Genomic DNA, 21,194 nt, shown 5'->3' on the forward strand with positions numbered 1-21,194 from the left:
TTTTTTTTGGGTGTGTGTCTGCAGGTTGAAGCCTTCATGTGACCGTGTTACACATCTCTAATGGAGACAAAGTCTTGGCTCCTGAATCTGGCGTCCACAGATGCGAGTTTTTCCCCTTCCTTTAATCAGACCCACGGGTTCGTGTCAGGTCACGTCTCGGTGTTGTAATATCCGTGACTGCCACGGCGAATGCGGCCAAAAAGGACCCTTTGTCGTAACCCCCCCCCCCCCCCCCCCCCACACACACACACACACACACACACACACACACACACCCTCTAAATCTCCGCAAGACCCCACAATCAAAACAAATCGACCACGCGTGCTTTTCCCGCAGCAATGACGTCACGTAAGCCCTCCTCCTTCCCCGCAAGTAAAAAAGAAAACATTGAGGGAAAACGTTCGTGTCAACCGCCGCACGAGTGCTCGGTGACTGGGAGTGAGCCGTAAGGGATGAAAGCGGACGTTAATTCAGCGTTTCCCGTGTGTTTGTTGCAAACTTCGAGGATTTAGGGGGCCAGCTGACTCGCGCTGGAGCGATGAAGGGAGAGGCGGAAGTGAAGTCACTTGACAGACCGTCCATGTTATTATTGTTATTTTTGGTAGCCCTGTGATGAGACGGGCTGGGGAGCCGTTGGTCTCCGAGACAACACGACCGTTGACGTTACCACAGGCCGCCTCGGACCGACACCACCCTCGCCGCCGACACCTCCTCACTGACCCGGAGACGGGAGCCTCGCTGACGGCTGGGGGGGAGGAGGGTGTGAGGACCCAGCTCCAGCTCGGCTCCTACAAAAAAAATAAAACGGCGACAAAAAAACAAAAACAATAACGGCGTTCGTCAAAACGACTCGACTGGTGTCAGTGCGGTTTTGTAGCAGGGACGTGCCGCAGCAGACATGAACGGTATCACCAAGGGCCGGTTCGAGGTATGACAGAGGGAGTGGACCACCAGCGGTTAAACTGTTTGTTTCTAGTAGACGTGGGAGTCTGGGGGTTGTATAAGCAAAGTGTGTGTGTGTGTGTGTGTGTGTGTGTGTGTGTGTGTGTGTGTGTGTGTGTGTACGTGTGTGTGTGTGTGGTCGACCGTGCTCCTAATTTTACATGCAGTCAGGAGGCGTTTTGTTGGTCAAGGGTAATCCGAAATCCTGTTATTGTCCTGTCGCGCCAGTAGACAGCGAGACAGCGACAACATGGAGCTCAGGACTGCGGGACAGGAGGGCTGTGGCTGAGGAGAGTCAGTATATCAGGGCCGAGGCTGGCAGGCTCTGTCGCCTGAGGTGACAGGAGGGGGGGTGGTGGTGTAGGGTTGGGGGGGGGGGGGCACTGGGGCTGCAGATGGAGAGTAGTGTTGTAAATAACAGCAGTGAACAGCATTCAATTAGTCATCCCTCGGGTTTGTCAGCTAACACCGTAACACCTTTTGTGATACCTGTGAATGACAGGTGCCACAGGAGGGTTTGTGTGTCTATCTGACACTACAGATGGTCCTTCAGTGTTAGAGAGTCAATTAAATCATTGTGTGTATGTATGTATGTATGTATGTATGTATGTATATATATATATATATATATATATATATATATATAGACACATATATATATATAGACACATATATATATATATATATATATATATAGACACATATATATATATATATATATATATATATGTGTGTCTATATATATATATATATATATATATATATATATATATATATATATATATATATATATATATAGACACATATATACATAGTGCTGTGCTAGACGATGTGTCCTCACACAACCTTTCCAGGACCATTTTGCTGGAGAGTGGTAAACACCCTTTTGTGTGGGTTAGAGCTCGATGCAGTGGTGGAAGAAGTATTCAGATCTTTTACCTCAAAATACCTCACGGTAATAAAAAAAAACAGCAACACTTCTACAAGTAAAAGTCCTGCATTCATGCATTTTACTTGTTTTGTGTATTTTACCTAAAGATAAACTCGTAATGCAGGCAGAGCATTACTTATTGTTATTATTGACACATTATTGTCTCATGTTATAGCGGGTTGCGACATAAGATACTTGTTATTACTAGGTAGGTTAATCCATAACAATACATCATATTTTTAAAAATGGTTGTATGCTTTGTATTTAAAACGTTGCTTTTCAAAGTGACCAGTAAACTGCAGCTGTTAAATTATTGTAGTGCAGTATAAAGTACAATATTATACTCTGAAATGTCGTGGTGTTAAAGCGTAACGTAGCGTGAAATACAAATCTGAAGTACATGTACCTCAAAACTGTAATAAGTATAGTTCCTGAGTAAACCTACTTTACTTTCCACCACTGCATGATTGTTTTTTACAGATTGCTTTGGAGTGCAGTTTAGCTCACATGCCTTCAATTCATGCTTATAACCTGTGGTAATAACCATGTTTCGCTGTGTCAGCGTCTCAATTTTGTACAAACTTTAAATCAGCTCCTGTCCAACTGGTGATGGGTCCTCTTAAACTGTGAGCCTTCCTTAGCTGAAATATGATTCTCACGTTGTTCAGATGCTTTTTGGGTTTGACTTGAGCAGAAGGTGGTGGTGGTTGTGGTGCTGATGTGTGTGTGTGTGTGTGTGTGTGTGTGTGTGTGTGTGTGTTGCCATATCAGTGGATTTCTCAACAGAGCTGTAAGCTTCTTAGACGCAGATGACAACCAAGTGTGTGGTGGGAAACCAGCTGGTGTGTCTGTGTGTGTCAGAAGGGGGTAACAGAGTAGCCTATAGGGAGGGTGGACTAATAGCCTCACACCTGAGATGACGCTTTATAACGCACATCTGGAACAAGCCCATTTGTAGTCACTGCATGGCTTGGGTTTAGAGTTGTCACATGAAAGCAAAAATGAAGACATTAGATACAGGTTACATGTTCAATTTCTGGCCTTGCAGTACAAGTTCAGAAACCAGATTTTCACACCCACCCGGTTGTAAACTGTCTAGGAAAAGGAGTACGACTGCAGAGTGAAACTCTCTGCTTGGGAATGCGGCTCTGCTGGCACAGGGAGCGAAGGCCCCAGAATGCTGAGGTGATAACTTTTAATGAAGCGCGCGTTCCAGAGATGAACCTCGCTAATAATGTCAATGTCAAAACTGTGGCTGAGATCACACACACCAAATACTGCGTTCATGCCATTCCACCTGGCAACTTCTCCATCGGGGTTTGGGCTACACACCACTTTTTAATTATCAGACGATTCATCAAACGAATCAAATTTAATCGACTATTTTATAATTGGTTAGTTGTTTTAAGTCAATTTTCAATTAGTTTTTGTGGTTCACAAATGTGAGAATTAGCTGCTTTTTCTTTTCTCATTCGATAGTCAAGTGTCTTTTTGAGATTCAAGATTTTTGACAAGCTCTCGAGAATTATGCTGAGTATGATTATTATAGTATCATTCGTGGCAGCGGATATGAAAAGAGCTGAACTTGTGCTCACCTTTTAGGTCAACAGGTGTGTAGGAGACATTAAGTCAACAATATAGAACAAAAAGACTCCAGCACAGCGTCCCCTTCACTTCCCCTCAAAGATATTTAATAAAAACAATGTTTCAGTTAATCAGGTTATTTCCAAAATATGTCTGAAATGTTGTTATCATTAAATATCTCTGACTGCAATTGAAGAGGACAGTGTACAGGAGTGTTTCAGTTCTATTTTGTAGCCCAAAATGGCAAGATTCAGCAATAGTCTCAAATGTCAGAATTTTTTTATCTGCACTTCAACATCTAGCAACTAAAAATACAGTAACACTTGTTTCAGTTTGCACATTTAAACCAAATCACGAAAAGATTATTTCGCCTCTGTTGGTTGTCAATGCCGTCGTTTATAAAGCATGCCAGATGAAGAAGGAAGAAAAGGTCAAAGGTGAGTGATGTGTTGCAGAGGTGGTTTGGAATTAAGTCTAAATTTAGTCCTAAATCCTAAGCCACCTCTGGCTTTAGAGAGACACTGAGTCAATGAACTGAAGGCCTTGTCTCTTCCTACCACTCAGCACACACAGTAGAGCACAATTAACTCTCAGATTACTCAATTAATACGGATTGTAGGTATAACTGAAGCTGAGTGACATCATGGTGGTGAAGGCTTTATTCTGAAGCGTTTATACAGATATTTTTGTTGAACCTTCATTAAGTAGTTGGCCCGAACCCTCATGGGTAGATTGTGAGAATGTGTTATTCAATACATGGGTATGTGGGAAGCAATAATGGAAAAGGTTTTAACTGTATCCTGGAGCTATTATTGGATATGGTTAAAGAATAGGTTCAGGTCTGTTTCAAAGCTCTTTGTCTGCTGTGCTGTTACCTGAGCATGGATGTAAACAATCAAACCAGCTTTGTTAATCTTTTACTGGGCCTTAACTGGGCCTTAACTGTCTTTTGGACACATTTCCTCCTTCACTGTCTCCCTCCCTCTCAGTCCTCTCTGTTCACCCTGATTTTAATAATTACTTTTGTCCATATATTTTCACTGTAAGTTCCTGCCTGTAGCAGCATTTCTTTGTTTGCCTGCTGTCTCTCACTTCCTCCTGCTCCCCCCTTCCTCCCTCTCTCTCTCTCCTTTTAGTGCTTTCTCTTTCGAGGAGAGCTTGCGTCTGTCATGGAGATAGCTGGAGCCAAGACATTGTCAGAATCCACCTTTGCTCCCCCCGTGCCTTCCCCTGGCTCCCCCTTTTTGTGTGTTTCACCATCTCAGTGTTTGTGTTTGTGTCTGAAACAGCAGGGACCCCCCCCCCCCCCCTCATTAGATACGGCTCCTGAGTCTTTGAGGATACAAGTGTATCAGCAGCAAGGCTGCGTGTCTGCAGAGGCACACCGAATGTGGGTGTTTGACGCAATTTAAATTCATGGCTGAATACAGCCCACCTGATCTGGAATGTTCTGCCTCTGTTCTTCACACAGAGAGGTCTGACTTGAATCACCTGCGAGTGTGTGAGTGTGTCCCACTCAGCAGATGGCCAGACGTCCAGCGACTAGACTAATTGAGATAAGCATGCCAACAAGCTGACCAGGCTAACAGAATTATAAGCTTTTGTAAGCCGAATGGTAGCTCTGGCTTGTTTATTAGCATCGCTTAAGGATGTAATTCTCTTTATTTCTCACTAGTAGCTGGAAAGTTTTAAGGTTGTAATTTATTATTAGATTAGGTTCACATTTTTTTAAAAGTCTGTCATAAACCAACACTCACATGCTCACATGTGCATTAAAAGTGTGATCGGGTGATCGGTCCTCTTGTCCATATCGACTACGAAGAGAGGCCTTTGCAAAGCATTTTCAATGCAACTGATAAAATATTTGTTACAGCACCGATTCTCTCTCTGTGCTTCCGTGTTGAGATGCAGTGGAGGGTTAGTAGAATTTCATACTGAGAAGACTAACTATGAAATATACCAATTTAATTGGACTAACTCTGATTGCTGAAGCCTCATATTACTGAAGCTTTGAACTTATGCTTTCAGAACATTCTGAGTTGTATAAGTACAGATATGTATTTTCTCTAGTGTTATCTGATAATGTGCTTTCTATGTTTTGATGTCTTTGAGCCATTTTACACACAGCTTGTCTCCTTTTTGTATCATTGCCATCGACCACCTGAAACACGGAACACACACACACACACACACACACACACACACACACACACACACACACACACACACACACACACACACACACACACACACTCATTGTTGTTGTTTCTCTTGTGTGTCTTGGCAGGTGTTCTCAAACAGCGATGAAGCGCCCATTAACAAGAAGCTCCCCAAAGAGCTTCTTCTTAGGTAAGATTAATAATAACAAACCTCACCCCTCCATACACACACACACACACACACACACACACACGCACACACACACACACACACACACACACACACAGAAGCACACGCACAACAAACCCTGGGACAAGGGCTCAGGACAGGGTTACTCATTAGCTGAACAATTGTGTGTCTGTGTGTGTGTCTGTGTGTCTGTGTGTGTGTGTGTTTGTATGATGTATGTTGGTCACTAGTCTGAAATGAGGTTTTGTTAACTATGTGACCTACAGACCAATATTATTCTACAGCAGCAGTTGCACATGACCCATAAATCTGACATAACACACGCTCTCACACGTGTCCATCCTCCAAACTGATTTATATATGTGTGTGCAAACTGTACGTCTGTGTATGCGTGCTATAAATAGCTTGTCTTAGCTGGTGGGGAATTCCGCAGTGCTGTGCTCTACTGCTGCCCCAGCTGGGCTCCACAGAGACTACCAGTACACCCATTACCACCAGCACTGCTTTCACTGGTGGGCAGAGAAACACACATTCACATGCACTTGCTGGCTGCAACACATGATCTACTGCCACGGGTGTCATGTCGAGACACTTACACAACATCAGATGTGAGGAAGACGCATTGTTATGGTGGTTAATCTTGTTTTTAAACCATGGAAAGTGGGTTGACTGGAGCCATTTGTTTTTGCATTTATAATTTTCTTATGCCTAGTCACCATGTTTCACAAGAAGAAGAGACTTTATCTGTCCCTGCTTCATTTGTATAATGCAACTAGACATCTCTGTAAAGACATTTTAAACACAAAAATCACATATGGGAAACTAGTTCACACCACTCTTATAATTACATATTAGGAGTACAGAGTAAATCAGAGGTTCCCAGCCTGGAGATTGGTTCAACGTGTGGCAAGATAAATCTAAGTGGTCGTCAGATGATTAATGGGACAGGAAAGAAGAAAAATAATGTTCTCCTTCTCAAGTAGTAGTAGAACATTATTATTTCTCTTTAGAAATGCTGGACCCTTTTACCTCTCCAGGCATTAACACAGGGCTACATCTTACAATTATTTTTGCTACCATTAATTAACGAGTTAATCATTTTGTCAATAAAAATGAACTGTAGTCAAATGTCAGGAATGCACGTTGCTTGTGTTATTCTTCCAAAACCCAAAGATATGTAGATATGACAAAGACAAGCATCAAATCTTCACATTTGAGAAGCAGGAAGAAGCTGTTACATTTACTTGAAACATGATTTAAAGGATTATTAGATTATCAAAATAGCTACTGATCAATTTTTGTAAAGTAACCTGAGAAGAGAAGGTGCAAGCAGACGCTGTTACATTGTCACGGTCACCAGCCAGAAAAAGGTCTGGAGTAGATGACCCACGTCGTATGTAGTAGCAAGTACGTTGCCAGAGGTATAATTGTTAATTAGTCTTTTAATTTGTTTAATTAGCCCTCTCATTAGCGTTACTGTTTATGTTTAATGTATCACTCGTGGGCGAGCCCGGGTACCTGGCTTGTTTCCGCGTTTGTCTGCCTTTCAGGCGGTGCATTGTAAACAGCTGTTATCTAGGCCATGCGGCATGGATATAAGATATAAATTGTGAAAACTGTGCCACGATATAGAAGAGCCGTGTCTGGCAGACGAGCCTCGGAGAGCTCCGAGGGGTTCAGGGTCCTCTTACCCAGGAGCCCTGAGTCAGCACCTCCCACCAACACACAAATTCATGTGCGATTGTAGTTACTCAGGCAACCACGGCGAAGGCTTGACTCTTATCTTGCCATGCTTGAAAGGCCAGGTGTACATTTTGCCTACAAATGGGACTATGCTCCATTAAAATCTCATTATGTACCATGTCAGAAAAAAAGGCAGGATTTGACAAAGCAATTAAAGCTAACATCCATATTTTCAGTTCTTGTCTGTGTTCAGAGGCAACATCAGGGTTTTATTGTGTTACGTAAAGTAAAAAACATACGTGGGACGTCTGAATTTGCTCTATTATATTACCTGTTGTGAAAAACTGAGTGATACAGCTATATAGTCCATCTGTATTCAATAGTCTGTCTCTATCAAAACATCAGGGCTCTTCTCAACCGTTATGCTTTTATTATCAAGCGCAAATGTCAAATAGGGTTAACAGGTCTCACAAATCTGACTGGCTTTCCTCTGAGTGTGATTAACAAAATTCTTCTGTGGTCGGTAAAAGGCCTCACTCGCGCGCACATAATGGAAAGGCAGATTGTGTTTGATTAAAACAGTCGGTCGGTCAATGATCAGCGTCACACAGCCATTAACCAGTTATTAGAAGGGAGATCGATAAGGGTCTGCTTGATTGGTCAGCTTCTCTGGTGTCCTGCAATCACTCCAAGTACTGTGCGTGTGAGTGTGTGTGTGTGTCTTTGCATTGCTTTGTCGATTGTGTGCATGTACCCCCTGATACAAGACTCCGGTATAGATTATACAGACATGTCCCAACATGCCCTGGCCCAACGCACATCAAAACACACAGCCTTTGTCCGCATCTATATGGAGGAAACAATGGCCAGCTCCTGTTTCCTAGGGTTAAAAGGACATTCAGACCCCAGCTGCACTCAAAGCTTTGGCACCATGACAATTCTCTGAATACCTCACATTTTCTATAGATTGGCCCTTTAAGGCACCTCTATGAGCAGTAACCATTCAATCACTGGGAACTCAGATGAGGTATACATGTTTGGTTTCATGTACGTCCGTCCTTCTGTACGTATGTATGTGCGTTTGTCTGTCTGTCCCATGCTGTCTGTGGCCTTGCCTGTCTGAGTGCCAGAGATTACTCATTGGCAGATTAATGGATTGAGCTGACCCAGTAGCCGGCTGCATGCAGCCCTTTGTGGCGGACTGCCCCACAGCTCAAACACTGCCTGTCTGTGGGGCTCTCTTGCTTCCAACCAAACACCATAGGGGGATTTTTTTCTGCTTTCTACAGTTCAAACACACACACACACACACACACACACACACACACACACACACACACACGCACATGCTTTCTACAGTTCAAACACACACACACACACACACACACACACACACACACACACACACACACACACACACACACATGCTTTCTACAGTTCAAACACACACACACACACACACACACACACACACACACACACACGCACACACACACACACACATCTTAAATCACACAAAAGGAAAGATAGTCAAATACAAAGTGAGCTCTTTATCTGAGAGCGATTGTGACTAACTCATGCTCTTTTTTTTTTTGTGTGTGTCTATTTCTAGAATATTCTCCTATCTAGATGTGGTTACACTCTGTAGGTGTGCCCAAGTTTCCAAGGTAAGCTCTTCCCTCTCTACACTTCCAAACCACCCACTGTGGACTAACACACTCATTGGTTTAAAAGAATGGTTTAATGTCATTCTAAACTATGGTATGGTTGAATTAAAACCGGTTTACCATTATTGGATTCTCTTGAAACATCTATAATATTGTGCCATCTGCTGGTTAAGTGTAAGTGGACCGCTATTTAGCCAAAGTACACCGCAGCTGAAAGCCATTTATGAATGAACTATCTGTGAATAATAACAACGGCTTGGCACATGCACTGTGAATGCAGAGCTGTGGTGGCTGCTTCTCGTACAACAACTCTGTGTTTCTATTAGGAAAGTGTTATTTCTCTGTAAATACACATGTTTAATCTTATAGTTTATGTGTGGTCTGCTGAGCTTCATGCATGTGTTCAGTGTATCTAAATTTCCCATCATTGTTATAATCAGTCAGCAGACTATTTTCTTGATTAATCGATCAATTGATGACTATGAAGTATCACACAACAGTGAAAAATACCCATTATAATTTCCTACACCCCATCATGACGTCTTTAAGTGCCCTAAACAATGATATAGAACAGAGAATAGTAGCCAATCGTAACTTTAAAGCGGCTATAGATGGATGTAAGAAGTGAAAACAGCAGCTTTGGCACCTGCTTCGTGGATATGAAACAGAGTTCATTAATTTCTCCCGCATATTATATCAAAGTCACCGTTCACCTCTGTCTGACCAACAAGTCCGTCTCTGTCAACAACCTGTCTGTCACCCTCTCAGGCGTGGAATGTCCTGGCCCTGGACGGCAGTAACTGGCAGAAGATTGACTTGTTCAACTTCCAGACAGACATAGAGGTGAGGGGTGCGTGTTTTAAAGAGAACAGGAGGAAGCATTGACAGTATTTTGAGTGTATGTGTGTGCTTGTCTGTGTGTGTGTGTGTGTGTGTGTGTGTGTGTGTGTGTGTGTGTGTGTGTGTGTGCGTGTGTGCGTGTGTGCGTGTGTGCGTGCGTGCGTGCGTGCGTGCGTGCGTGCGTGCGTGTGTGTGTTGTGTAGTATTATCCAGCACAAGGCTTAACGCTGGGTCGTTAGGGTTTGGTGCCGACTGTGACGTCGCAGCTGATCCTCTGTCCTGTGGCCCAAGTCATATCACTCTCTTCCTCTCTTCCCATCTATCTGTCCATCTCTCTCCCTCTCTCTTTCTCACTGTGTCTCTTAGGGGCGCGTGGTGGAGAACATTTCCAAGCGTTGCGGAGGCTTCCTGAGGCAGCTGAGCCTCAGGGGCTGCCTGAGCGTGGGAGATGCCTCCATGAAGTGAGATTGTCATTGTCACTCTGACATGCACGCATACAATAAGTGTGCCCCTGCTTTGACTTTTACAAAACGTTCATCTCTTGTTGGTTTGATTACTCGCTGCTTTCATTTAAAGTGATTATGTTCATGTGGAATTATTCAACATTTAAGCAGTTTGGGCCTCTTCAGTCTCAAGGGACTCCATTTTATCTCACTTTACTGTGTACACACACACACACACACACACACACACACACACACACACACACACACACACACACACACGAAAAACAAAAGAACAATAGGGGTGTCTTTTTTAACATGAAACTGTTGTACCTCTTGATCTGTTAATTTACATGGTTTCTCTTGAAGGTATCCATAACCTCTATAACTGATTTAAAGAAGTACAAGCTGTTCTTTGGAGAGTAAGTCTTTCGTAAAAAAAGGAAAGCTGCAGTAGCGGTACAACAACCTCCCAAGGGCCTGAAGATGACTCTGTTAATTAGCTCCTGAGCAACTCCGAGCATCTTACGTCTTATTTATTCAATGAAGCGACTCTTCAGTAACTCCCTTCCTCCCTCTCTACTGTTTCCCAGGACATTTGCTCAGAACTGCAGAAACATCGAAGTGTTGAACCTGAACGGCTGCACCAAGATCACAGACAGCACCTGTCTCAGCCTCAGCAAGTTTTGCTACAAACTCAAACAGCTGGATCTCACCTCCTGTGTGTCCATCAGCAACCACTCCCTCAAGGCCCTCAGGTAGCACCTACAGACTTTGTATTGTTACCCACACCAATATAACATAACCCTTATTATTCCATGAAGACATTTGTTCTCAATTCCTCCTTAAGCCCTCACACACACAATATGTAATAATGATGGTAACATCAGTATAAAATACAAGATGTAAACATGTCTGAGTTAGCAAAAAATGCTAGTTAACATCCAGAGTCTCTGGGCAGGTAACACTAACAGAAACATAACAAGTGACAATATACAGATACAAATATACACTACACATGGAGAAAAGACAAAATAGATTGTCCAACATGCCATTGAAGCCATATCTTCATGTGGTTCACATGTGCTGTGTGATTCTATCTTCAGTGATGGCTGCAGAATGCTGGAGATGTTGAACCTGTCATGGTGTGACCAGATCACACGTGATGGCATTGAGGCTCTGGCTAGAGGCTGCACTGGTTTACGAGCTCTCTTCCTCAGAGGCTGCACACAGGTACAATTTATTTTTTATTTCAGTTGGCATTTTAGGCTTTCTTTATTGGAATGTTTCCAGAGTCCTTTTATACCACGTTGAAACACATTTTTTTTTAAATGCAATACTTACTAAAGTTTTATGTTTCCCAAATATCATAGAAGACAAAACAATATGTTGTCCTACCTGCTGCTAGAGGACACTGTTCACTACAGTTTACTATAAACAGTGTCCTCTGGTGGTAAAGATAGCTCCTATGCACCATGCTAAAAACAAATGGTTAAACTATACAGAAAACTCAAAACTAATCTGTATGTGTTCCCATATTATTTAAGATAAAACCCAAATCTTTCCCACTGCGGAAATATTGAAGCAAGCCAGACTGAAGAGAACTTTTCCCTTTTCCCTACTTACTGTTCCCAACACAGTACATTTTCCATCCCATGGAATTTGGGATTTTGTTTTACATAATCGTATTGGTTGGTCTTTGTTGATGTAGTGGTTTGTGTCAGGCTGGCATTTTCTTTTTCTGCTGCCTCAGTAGGGCCAGTGTTTTCTTAAGGCAGTGTGCTCAGTTGTTGTAACCAAAGTCTGGTCTCTATTTCTTGCCTGGAAAAATACCATGAAACCTCCATGAATCATTTTTTTAGGACTCAGAGAGGACAGTCACACGTGAATTGATTTAACTCATTGGAAAAAGAGGATGTAATTGAGGAAAGCTTTCTCCCATCAACACACAAAAACTTGCACACACATATAAAGGATTGATCCAGGTGTGTAGTTAACAATACTGCGCATTCTTTTAATCTTAACCCAGCTGGAAGATGGAGCATTGAAGCACCTCCAGAAACACTGCCCAGAACTCACCACCATCAATATGCAGTCTTGCACAGTAAGTAAAACATTTGGTTGTGAAATGGGGGGGGGGCAAACTGATGAGAATGCATGACGGATGTCTCCGTTAGCCTCCATGTTTTTGTAATTTGTTTTGTTGCCTCCAGCAGATAACTGATGATGGCCTGGTCAGTCTGTGCCGAGGATGCCACAAGCTACAGATCCTTTGTGTGTCTGGCTGCAGTAACATCACTGATGCCTCCCTTACTGCAATGGGACTCAACTGTCCCAGACTCAAGTGAGAAAAACACACTTGTCCCACTGTCCTTCACAAGTATTTCACAATTTTAGCTGCCTGAAAATGCCAGAATCCACAGAACAAACAAAGTTTTCATCAGTGTTGTCCTTCCACATGCTCGTAAACATAAAAAAGTCTTGAGAGACGGGTGCATCAGAGCAGTCACTTTAGGGCAACCCCAAAGCTTGGAAAAAAAAAAAAAGTATTAAACAGACAGGATTACGATCTGACGAGGTCTAAGATCTCACCACGCTAAAACATACCCTCAGAGTTGCCTTCACACGTTGTGTTTTTGTGCGTCTGTGTGTTCTCAGGATCCTTGAAGCTGCACGTTGCTCCCATGTTACAGATGCCGGGTTCACTGTGCTGGCCAGGGTGGGTTTCATTTTGCTCTTTGTCCTGTCTTCTTGCCCGTGAAGCTTTTCTTGGGTCACCCATTTCACCTCGATATTTCTGAGTTCAGTTGATGATTTTTGCTTTGCTTCACAGAATTGTCATGAGCTTGAAAAAATGGACTTAGAAGAATGTATTTTGGTAAGACAATTTGTTGTTTCCTCATTTATTCCCACCATCGTGCTCATGGTATTTATCTATGTTGAATCTGGTATTATTCGTGGCTTTCATTGATTTGTCTGGGTAGAGATTAGATTAAAAAGACGCAGGTGATTGTGTGCATGGCAGGGTTTGTCTCCGGCCAACAGAGAGAGTAAGCAGTCCCATGGTTTAATATTTAAATTGTTTTTGACAAAAAGCAGAGAGGGAGACAGAAAAGGAGGGACATGGGAGAAAAAGTTTTAACCGGATACAAAACCAGACACAAACATGCTTCCACAAACGGTGAATTAACTGTCTTGAGACATGTGAGAACAGTTCGTTAATCAAGCTTGTCCTCTCCTCAGGTGACGGATAACACTCTGGTTCAGCTGTCTATCCACTGCCCTCGCCTGCAAGCACTGGTAAACATTTACACCTGCAGTTCTGATTTTGTGCCAGGCTCTGCCTCATCCTGTGTGTGCATACGTATATGGAGCTTTAATCCATCTGTCCGTTTGTCTTCTACCCGGTTTGCTCTGTCCCGGACAGTCCCTGTCCCACTGCGAGCTGATCACGGACGATGGCATCAGAGCTCTGAGCAGCAGCACCTGTGGCCAAGAGCGCCTCACCGTGGTGGAGCTGGACAACTGCCCCCTCATCACTGATGTGACACTGGAGCACCTGAAGAGCTGCCATCGTCTGGAGCGCATCGAGCTCTACGACTGTCAGCAAGTCACCAGGGCTGGCATCAAGCGCATCCGGGTCAGTGGAAATCATGGGGGGAGGGGGTAAAAACACTGTTTTGATCACATAGAATCTGCTCTTGTCGGGGATTGGATAAGTTTGTTGTTAAAATCATGTCTCCGCTCAGTTCTTCTCTACTTTATTTGATCTAAAATCATACATTGTAGTTTATACTTGATTGAAAGAAACCTTTCGACATTTTGGGAAATACACTTATTTGCTTTCTTGCAGTAAATTAGATGAGGAGATCGAAACCACTCTCACATACCGTATGAAAATGTGTTATTGATTATCTCATCTAACTCTCGCCAAGTACACAAATAAGTGTATTTCCCAAAAACAATTGACTGGACACAGAAGAGAATCCTGGTTATATGCTTTTTTCTGTGTCTTTTCGGTCTCTTTATACCCTTGTATTAACACACCTCCTCCCTACACAGGCCCACCTCCCAGAGATAAAAGTCCACGCCTACTTTGCCCCAGTGACACCCCCTCCCTCTGTACATGGAGGTGGCCAGCGTCTGTGCCGCTGCTGCATCATCCTCTGACAGTGGAGGGCCAGGGGGGGCCACCTCTGTCTACAGGTCCTGCTGCTCTGATATGGGCTGATGGGATTGGGGGGAGGGGGAGGGACTGGGGTAGGTGTAGGGGTGAGGAGGGGCTGGACCCACTCACTGCTCCTGATCACTGATCAATACATAGACTGATCGCCCCTGATCAGTTGACCCGCCCCTCCTCTCTCCTCTTGCTCACCGATAAGGATGCAGCAGCCCCGGGTTTGGGTGTGGAGGGGCGGGTGGAAACGACATGGATGGACTCTCTCTCTCTCTCTCGCTCTCTCTCTCTCTCTCTCTCTCTCTCTCTCTCTCTCTTTCTCTCTCTTTCTCTCTCTCTCTCTCTTTCTTTCTCTTTCTCTTTCTCTCTCTTTCTCTGTAAAGACAGAAACAGGTTCTCAACTCCATCCTACTCCTCACACCCCTGACCCGCCCACCTGTGGGTGAAGAGGATAGCTGGAGATGGGGGGGTATGGGTGGTCTGAACAGTGGAACTACAATGCATCATGTTCAAACTAAAAGAAAAAAAATGACAATGTTGTCAACTTGGACAACAGTTTGCTCTCTGTGGAGTATCATCTCAACCAATCACATGACACCTCTATGTGACCATCTTGTGATTCATTCTGCTTTGACCAATAAACACGCAGCACGGAGGGAGAGGAGAGCTGGCTTGTGGGAAATGGTGATCTTCAGTGAAGCTTTGGAACAGCCAGCTCAACTCTCCAGTGTGGAAGAGAGAAGAAGAAAAAAACAGGAAGTACAGAATGGGACACGTGACATATTTGTGCATCTGATAAACTTTTTTTGAGATTTAGATTATGTTTGTACAGAGAATGTTTTGCAATGGAAAAAAAAAAGAATAACACTTCTGGCAATTCACTCAAAATTTGAGGGAAATTTTTTTCTTTTTCTTTTTCTGTTTTTTCAGTGCTTATTGTAATTGTCCATGCCTGTCTATCCAGAGAGGGATATATGTTTGTCATTGTTTTTGAAGTGGAAAAGAAGCAACTGTTGTTGTTGTTGTTAATGACAGAATAAGGACCTATGATTCTGACCCTCAGCGTCTAATAGTGTTACGTGGACTCTATATGCTGCTGGGATGAGTGGCCTCTCCTGTGTTCTACGTGTTTATGTTGGCCCTGATCCAATCCTGTCAGTAGCCCTGTGCACTAGCTCCTATTTGACCACTTAAGCATTTGTTTACATCCTGGATTAGGTTAGCACCACAGACAAGCTTGTTTACATCAGTAGGTTTCCAGTCTCCCTACTATTCAGAGTGAGTTTAGTAACACTGATACAACTGTGGTGTCCCCACTGTTTTATCTGGACTGTGAAGTCCATTATTCAAATTTATTGCTGTGTGTATTTGGATATCAATCAGGGATAATGTTGGTGCAACCTTGCTTCAAATTGAAATGGGAATTTGCCCTAAAGCTGAGATAATAGTTTTGAGAATGTGAGCAAAGGCACTTCAACTTTTTTGACAATCAGATAAATGTATGTATTTGAAAGATAATTCAGTGAAGTTTTGTGCAATTGGCAATTTACTGATGATGTAGGATATAAATAATTGTCTGTATTCAATACTCCACTCGCTTAATAAAGCAGCACATGAGATGAAACATGAAATGATTTAGAAATAGCATTTAACATTGATCTGGTAGGCCAGTCTAATCTATTAGATTGATCAGCGACAAATTCCCACTCATTCAATTCTACAAAACACATGTGACAACAAGAATACAGTGACTGAAAAGCCCCAGAGCCAACAGTTTATTTCACTGTACAGACACTCCCTCTGATCAACAGGATGTCCTGCCATGCAGAGTAACACATGTATTGGGCATGAAATATTACTACTCAAAGCACTGAAAATACAACAAACAGAAGCAGCTCACATTTCCGCGCTAAACAAGAGACTGGCAAATGTTGTGTAGTGCCAAGTGCTCAAAGACCGGGGAGATTGGCAGGACAATGGACAGGACTGAAACGATGAGAGCAGATGGAAAGATGAAGAAAGACTCAGATGGATACATAGCTGACTTGACTGGCTGTGATACTAATGCCCTCTCTTTGACAGCTGTTATAACAGTTTTATGTTTAAGAAAATAAAGAAATAATGAGAAAAAAAATAAACAAATGAATAAATAAAGTGACTAATAGTAAATGTGCTTTGTCTCTCCAGTGTAAGATTTTGTGTCCTACTACCTGAAGAGTAATGAATTAAACTGCGGCAAACCGAACAGGCCACACCATAGTTAAACCGCTAGATGTCAACCAAGAGCCGTGTAGACGGCGGACACGCCCACATAAAGAGTGCGGTTTGTTTGATTCATGACTCTTTTACAGAAAAACATACGTTATCTAGCCAGAAGGGATGAACACATACTTCATGTTTTTACTTAATTATTGTATGTATGTCTTTATTTAAGCACAAGTGAGGTCCACACAGTACATCTGATAATTTGTAATTTTACATCAGGCATTATGCTGGCTAGCTGTGCGGTGCCCGAGGACCCCTCGGCCTGATCGTTGATCGGTTGCTCCTCCTGGTGGATTGCAGTCACCGGCAGCGCGCAAGCTTTCAGCGCCTCTCAAACGGGTTTAGCGGTAGCCGCGATTATTTACTGGATTAAAGTGAAACCAGTTAGCGCGGGACTGGAGCTGAGCCCTTATTGTGGAAGTTTGGTGCAACTTTTACCGCTTTAAGGAGTCGACAGCTGAGAAAGACCAGCAGACTTTCTAGTGGTCATGGAATAAGAAGAACGAAGTGGAGCCAGGCGCTAGGCCTGCGGGAAACTAACGTTAGCTAGCTGAGCTAACTGATGGGAGGCAGTTCATCCTTGTTTGGGTCGCTGTGCTAACTAGCTAGGTGCTATTTTTGTTAGCATAACAATTAGCCAACCAAGGGTTGCTGGCTTGTTTTGATGTTGATACGCTGAAGGAACCTGCTCGGGTTCACCAAAAATCCACGTTTCCTGAACTTTCTCGAAGTTTTAATTCAACCCTCGGAGCTAACATTGTATAATAAGGAAGCTAGCGAGCTACGTCTTTGTCGTACAAAGTGGAGTCTACATTTGAGCAGTGGGGTGATTTGTGCGTTACAGTAACCAGTGTTTTTCTATAAGGGATTGCATGTTGATGATCAAACATCAGTCAGACACACAGTCTCTTTGCCCCTCCACGGACCTTCAGCTAGCATCGTCTCCCCGACCGCTGTCTCTCGTCTTCGGCTGGCTCCAGTGGCTGGCCACACGGCACTGAGTGCCCGATGGAGGATCATGACAACATGGACTATTTTTACCAGCAGGTGCTGCAGAAAGATGTCACCCGTAGGTTGCAGGTGGGCCAGGACCTCGTTGACTTCCTCAACGACCCGAACCGCTCCCCGGACGTGGAGCAGGACAAACCCCGGCTGGATAAGACCATAGACGAACTGACGGGATGGGTGAACTCCAGCAATTTCAAGGTGAGGGAGAGAGCTTGGCCAGTCATCACACGAGGGTATCACAGTGTCACTGCAGCAGTCATCCTCTCGGGCTGTTTCATGAATTATTGTTCCTCCAGTTTACCCGGTCAGCTGGAAGAGAGAGAGAGGGGAGTAACGGGAATGTTATGATACTTGCCAAGAGGTTGGTTTCAATGCGATGAACTTTAGCAGAGAAATGGCCTTTCAAATGAGCTGTCATCACCTCAGTGGTCTGAAGAGGACCAACTGGTACCCCCTTTTCTTATCTGACTAAGCCAAGTCAGAAGATGCACAGTTTAATTATCGTTTTTATGTGCAGCACATCATCTTACCAAACCTAGAAAAAGCTTAAGCTTATGTGTTTCTCGTCGTCTATTCCTGGATCACACGAGGCAGACATTTAAATGTCCTCCCAGTGACAGAGTAGGACTTTTGCAGGGCATTCCTTTGGGTTGTTAGAGTTCATATTGTTTGATTGGCTGAGACTGTGCGTCTGTGTGGAGGGGGACCCATTGTGGACCACTGTAGCGCTGGATGGGATGGGGGAGGGGTTAGCAGACTCATTGTTGTACCCGATGCTTTCTCTCCATCCCTCGCTCTCTCTTTCTCTCTCCCTCTGTCACACATACAGACACTCTCTCCGTCTCTCTTTATCGCTTTTCGCATTTTTCTCTCCATTCTCTCTCCTGTTGTGTGTGTGTGTGTGTGTGTGTGTGTGTGTGTGTGTGTGTGTGTGTGTGGAGGCATTGTCGGCACTCTCTGTCATATCTCAGATACGTTGGAATGGGACATTTTTTGCCACGGTATCACCTTGATCCAGACAGCGAGACAAAACGGTCTGCAATCATTTTCAAGGCGGGCTGAAATTTGAAGCCCGCTCTGAACTGATTGAAATTGTCTGCACTGATGTGCAGGACTCAGCAAGACTGTGAGAGTGTGGGAATAGTACATTCAGCTTAAAGAAAAGCATCCTCTCTTAGTCTCAAATGTTCATTTGACTTGGTTGTCATTTTTGTTGTCATAATCTTTTTAATACAACTTTGTAAACTAATTTCCATTTACACTGAGAGGTAGATTGAGAGGTAGATAAAGACGTGCCAATACTGCTATTTTGGTTGCCTACTGTACTTCAAGCACCAATCCAACTTTATTGAGCATTTGTTTTCTGTCATTGACAAATAAAGACTTAAATCATTAGGTTTAGCTTTCAACAAGTTCCCTATACGCGTCCTCCAATTTCTGAATAATTACAGATTCCACACTCCCATGATTCTCTGGTTTTGCATCTAGCCTCCTCATAACAACAGTAACGTTCTAGTAGTGTGTTTTAAGTGATTGTATGAGATGACCGTAAAAAGACATAAAGATCAATTGAAGATGAATGTTGTTACATGATGCAGTTTTCCTGCATCCTTTCAAATGACTGAGCAGACCCACCATGTTTGATGTGAATAGGTGAACCATTGAATCTACCTCCATGAATTCCATCTCCATCTGTAACAAGTTAACGTGTCCCTTTGTTCAGATTTGTTCCTTCATGTGGACGACACATACAGTAACATGAGCTCAGTGTCTGGCGGTGATGAGTGGGTGAGATGTGACCCACCCCCCACCCCGAGGCCTTCATTCAGCAGGCTTTTAGTGATGCTGAGTGGCTGCCTGTCAGGCAAAAATTAGCTGTGAACAAGATGCTGAGTCAGCACAGACAGAGGGGGGAGAGAGAGGGGGATGAATGAATGAATGGAGAGACGATGAAAAAGAGGGGGAATCCAGAACGGGAGGAATAAAGGGTGTAAGGGTAGGTGAGTGGAAAACACAAGTCTGGGCTCATAAATACTTTAAATGTTCGGAAAAAGGCAACTATCGCACAACGAAGTTCCTCTTCTAGGAATGGATAAAATACTGCATTTCCTCTTGCTCCATGGCCCTCTTCGTCTCCACATTTCACCCTTGTGTCCATGTCTGTTTATTTTTTTAATTTTTTTACAATTAGTCAGCATCACCTTCTTCTTTCTTTGCTCAGTGGGTAGAACAGATTCCTCTCATATGCCTTTCTCCCGCATCCTCCCAGAGATGAAAACAGAGGGCATTAATATTGCATGCTGCATCTCTGGGCAGCGCAGCCAGATGACTGTACTGATCGAGGGATACTGATACTACCAGGCTGCTCCGACCAGACACTCTGATTTTGTGTCATATGCTTTATTATTTTTACATGCAAACCATGATGCAATATGTATCACAATGCAAACTCTCTACAGTCAGCATTTATCAGTTAAATGTATCCACTGCAGCATCAATACGTTTTTATATTTCTCTTAACCTGCCGTTCCTGTAAACTCTTCCTACAGGTGCTTCATAGTAGAAACCTTCCAGTTAAGAGAACTGCTTTAAGACATTTTTGGGTGCTTTGTTATGAGTAGATACACGTTATCAGTGGTGAGGAGAAGAGCTCCAGGTGCTTATTGAAGTTTGGTCAAATATCTCAAATACAGGAAATTAAGTTATGATTTGTCTTTCCCATTCTCTCGCCCTCATCCTCAGTAATGTTGGGCAGAGCTGTGGGATATGGGAAATCCTGTCATCATTTAAATGTAACTGGGCCAATATGACAATATAAAAAGGCTAATGTAATTCTGCAGCACACAAAACAAATGTTATTTTTGAGCACCTAGTGGATCTATTAAAGCTGCAGCTTTTCTGTTGATAGTGTTGTTATAATATTAATCGTTCAGTGTAGTAAATGTCATAAAGTAGTGAAACATCGCAGATCCTGAAATTACATTAAATATTCAATTTACAATCATCTAAAAGAGAGAAAAGCATCAAATCCTCACATTTGAGAACCTGGGACCAAGATTTGCCTGGTTTTTCTTTTTCTTGCCAAATAACTTAAATTGTTGTTGACTAATTTATTGGGGATTGGTAGCTTAATGGTGTAATTGTTTCAGCACTAGGCTCCATCTTTGCACATTGTGTCGGCTCCCACATGTTGCAGTCTGAGCCTTGGACCCTTTAAATCACTTAAAGCTCTTCTAGAATGCAGAATAAAACCTGTAAGTGGTATGTGACTTAGCAGCCTAAGCCCCCAAACGCACGAGTCTCC

General features: G+C 43.2%; 2 protein-coding genes across 26 annotated transcripts in view; both read left to right on the forward strand.

Moving 5' to 3' along the window:
• The first annotated feature begins 387 nt into the window (after positions 1 to 387).
• On the forward strand, positions 388 to 14,667 carry fbxl2 (F-box and leucine-rich repeat protein 2). Of its 2 annotated transcripts, none has more exons than XM_068728678.1 (14): positions 388 to 929; positions 5,746 to 5,807; positions 9,103 to 9,157; positions 9,926 to 10,000; positions 10,364 to 10,458; positions 11,034 to 11,198; positions 11,547 to 11,673; positions 12,470 to 12,544; positions 12,654 to 12,784; positions 13,099 to 13,159; positions 13,274 to 13,318; positions 13,684 to 13,740; positions 13,868 to 14,080; positions 14,503 to 14,667. In XM_068728678.1, exons 1-14 carry the CDS (start codon positions 900 to 902, stop codon positions 14,608 to 14,610), a joined length of 1,299 nt encoding a protein of 432 aa, XP_068584779.1. In that variant the 5' UTR covers positions 388 to 899; the 3' UTR covers positions 14,611 to 14,667. The 2 variants fall into 2 exon arrangements, with proteins under 2 accessions (XP_068584779.1, XP_068584780.1); XM_068728679.1 differs by having other exon boundaries at positions 12,657 to 12,784.
• A 2,517-nt stretch (positions 14,668 to 17,184) lies between these two features.
• The window catches only part of clasp2 (cytoplasmic linker associated protein 2), a 56,666-nt gene continuing 52,656 nt past the window's right edge, over positions 17,185 to 21,194 (forward strand). For all 24 annotated transcript variants that reach the window (XM_068728650.1, XM_068728651.1, XM_068728654.1 and 21 more), the window contains exon 1: positions 17,185 to 18,088. In XM_068728650.1, coding sequence (XP_068584751.1) covers positions 17,891 to 18,088 — 198 coding nt within the window. In that variant the 5' untranslated portion in view covers positions 17,185 to 17,890. The remainder of the gene's footprint in view (positions 18,089 to 21,194) is intronic.

The sequence above is a fragment of the Cebidichthys violaceus genome, unplaced genomic scaffold, assembly GCF_023349555.1.
Source record: "Cebidichthys violaceus isolate CVI_PGR_0920_01 unplaced genomic scaffold, fCebVio1.0.p SCAF_42, whole genome shotgun sequence".
In the NCBI taxonomy this organism is placed as follows: Eukaryota; Metazoa; Chordata; class Actinopteri; order Perciformes; family Stichaeidae; genus Cebidichthys; species Cebidichthys violaceus.

Coding starts and splice junctions, on each gene's coding strand:
- fbxl2 (XM_068728678.1), top strand. CDS start 900: ATGAACGGTATCACCAAGGGCCGGTTCGAG. Junction 10,001..10,363: donor ACTTCCAGACAGACATAGAG/GTGAGGGGTGCG, acceptor TGTGTCTCTTAG/GGGCGCGTGGTGGAGAACAT. Junction 11,199..11,546: donor CACTCCCTCAAGGCCCTCAG/GTAGCACCTACA, acceptor TTCTATCTTCAG/TGATGGCTGCAGAATGCTGG.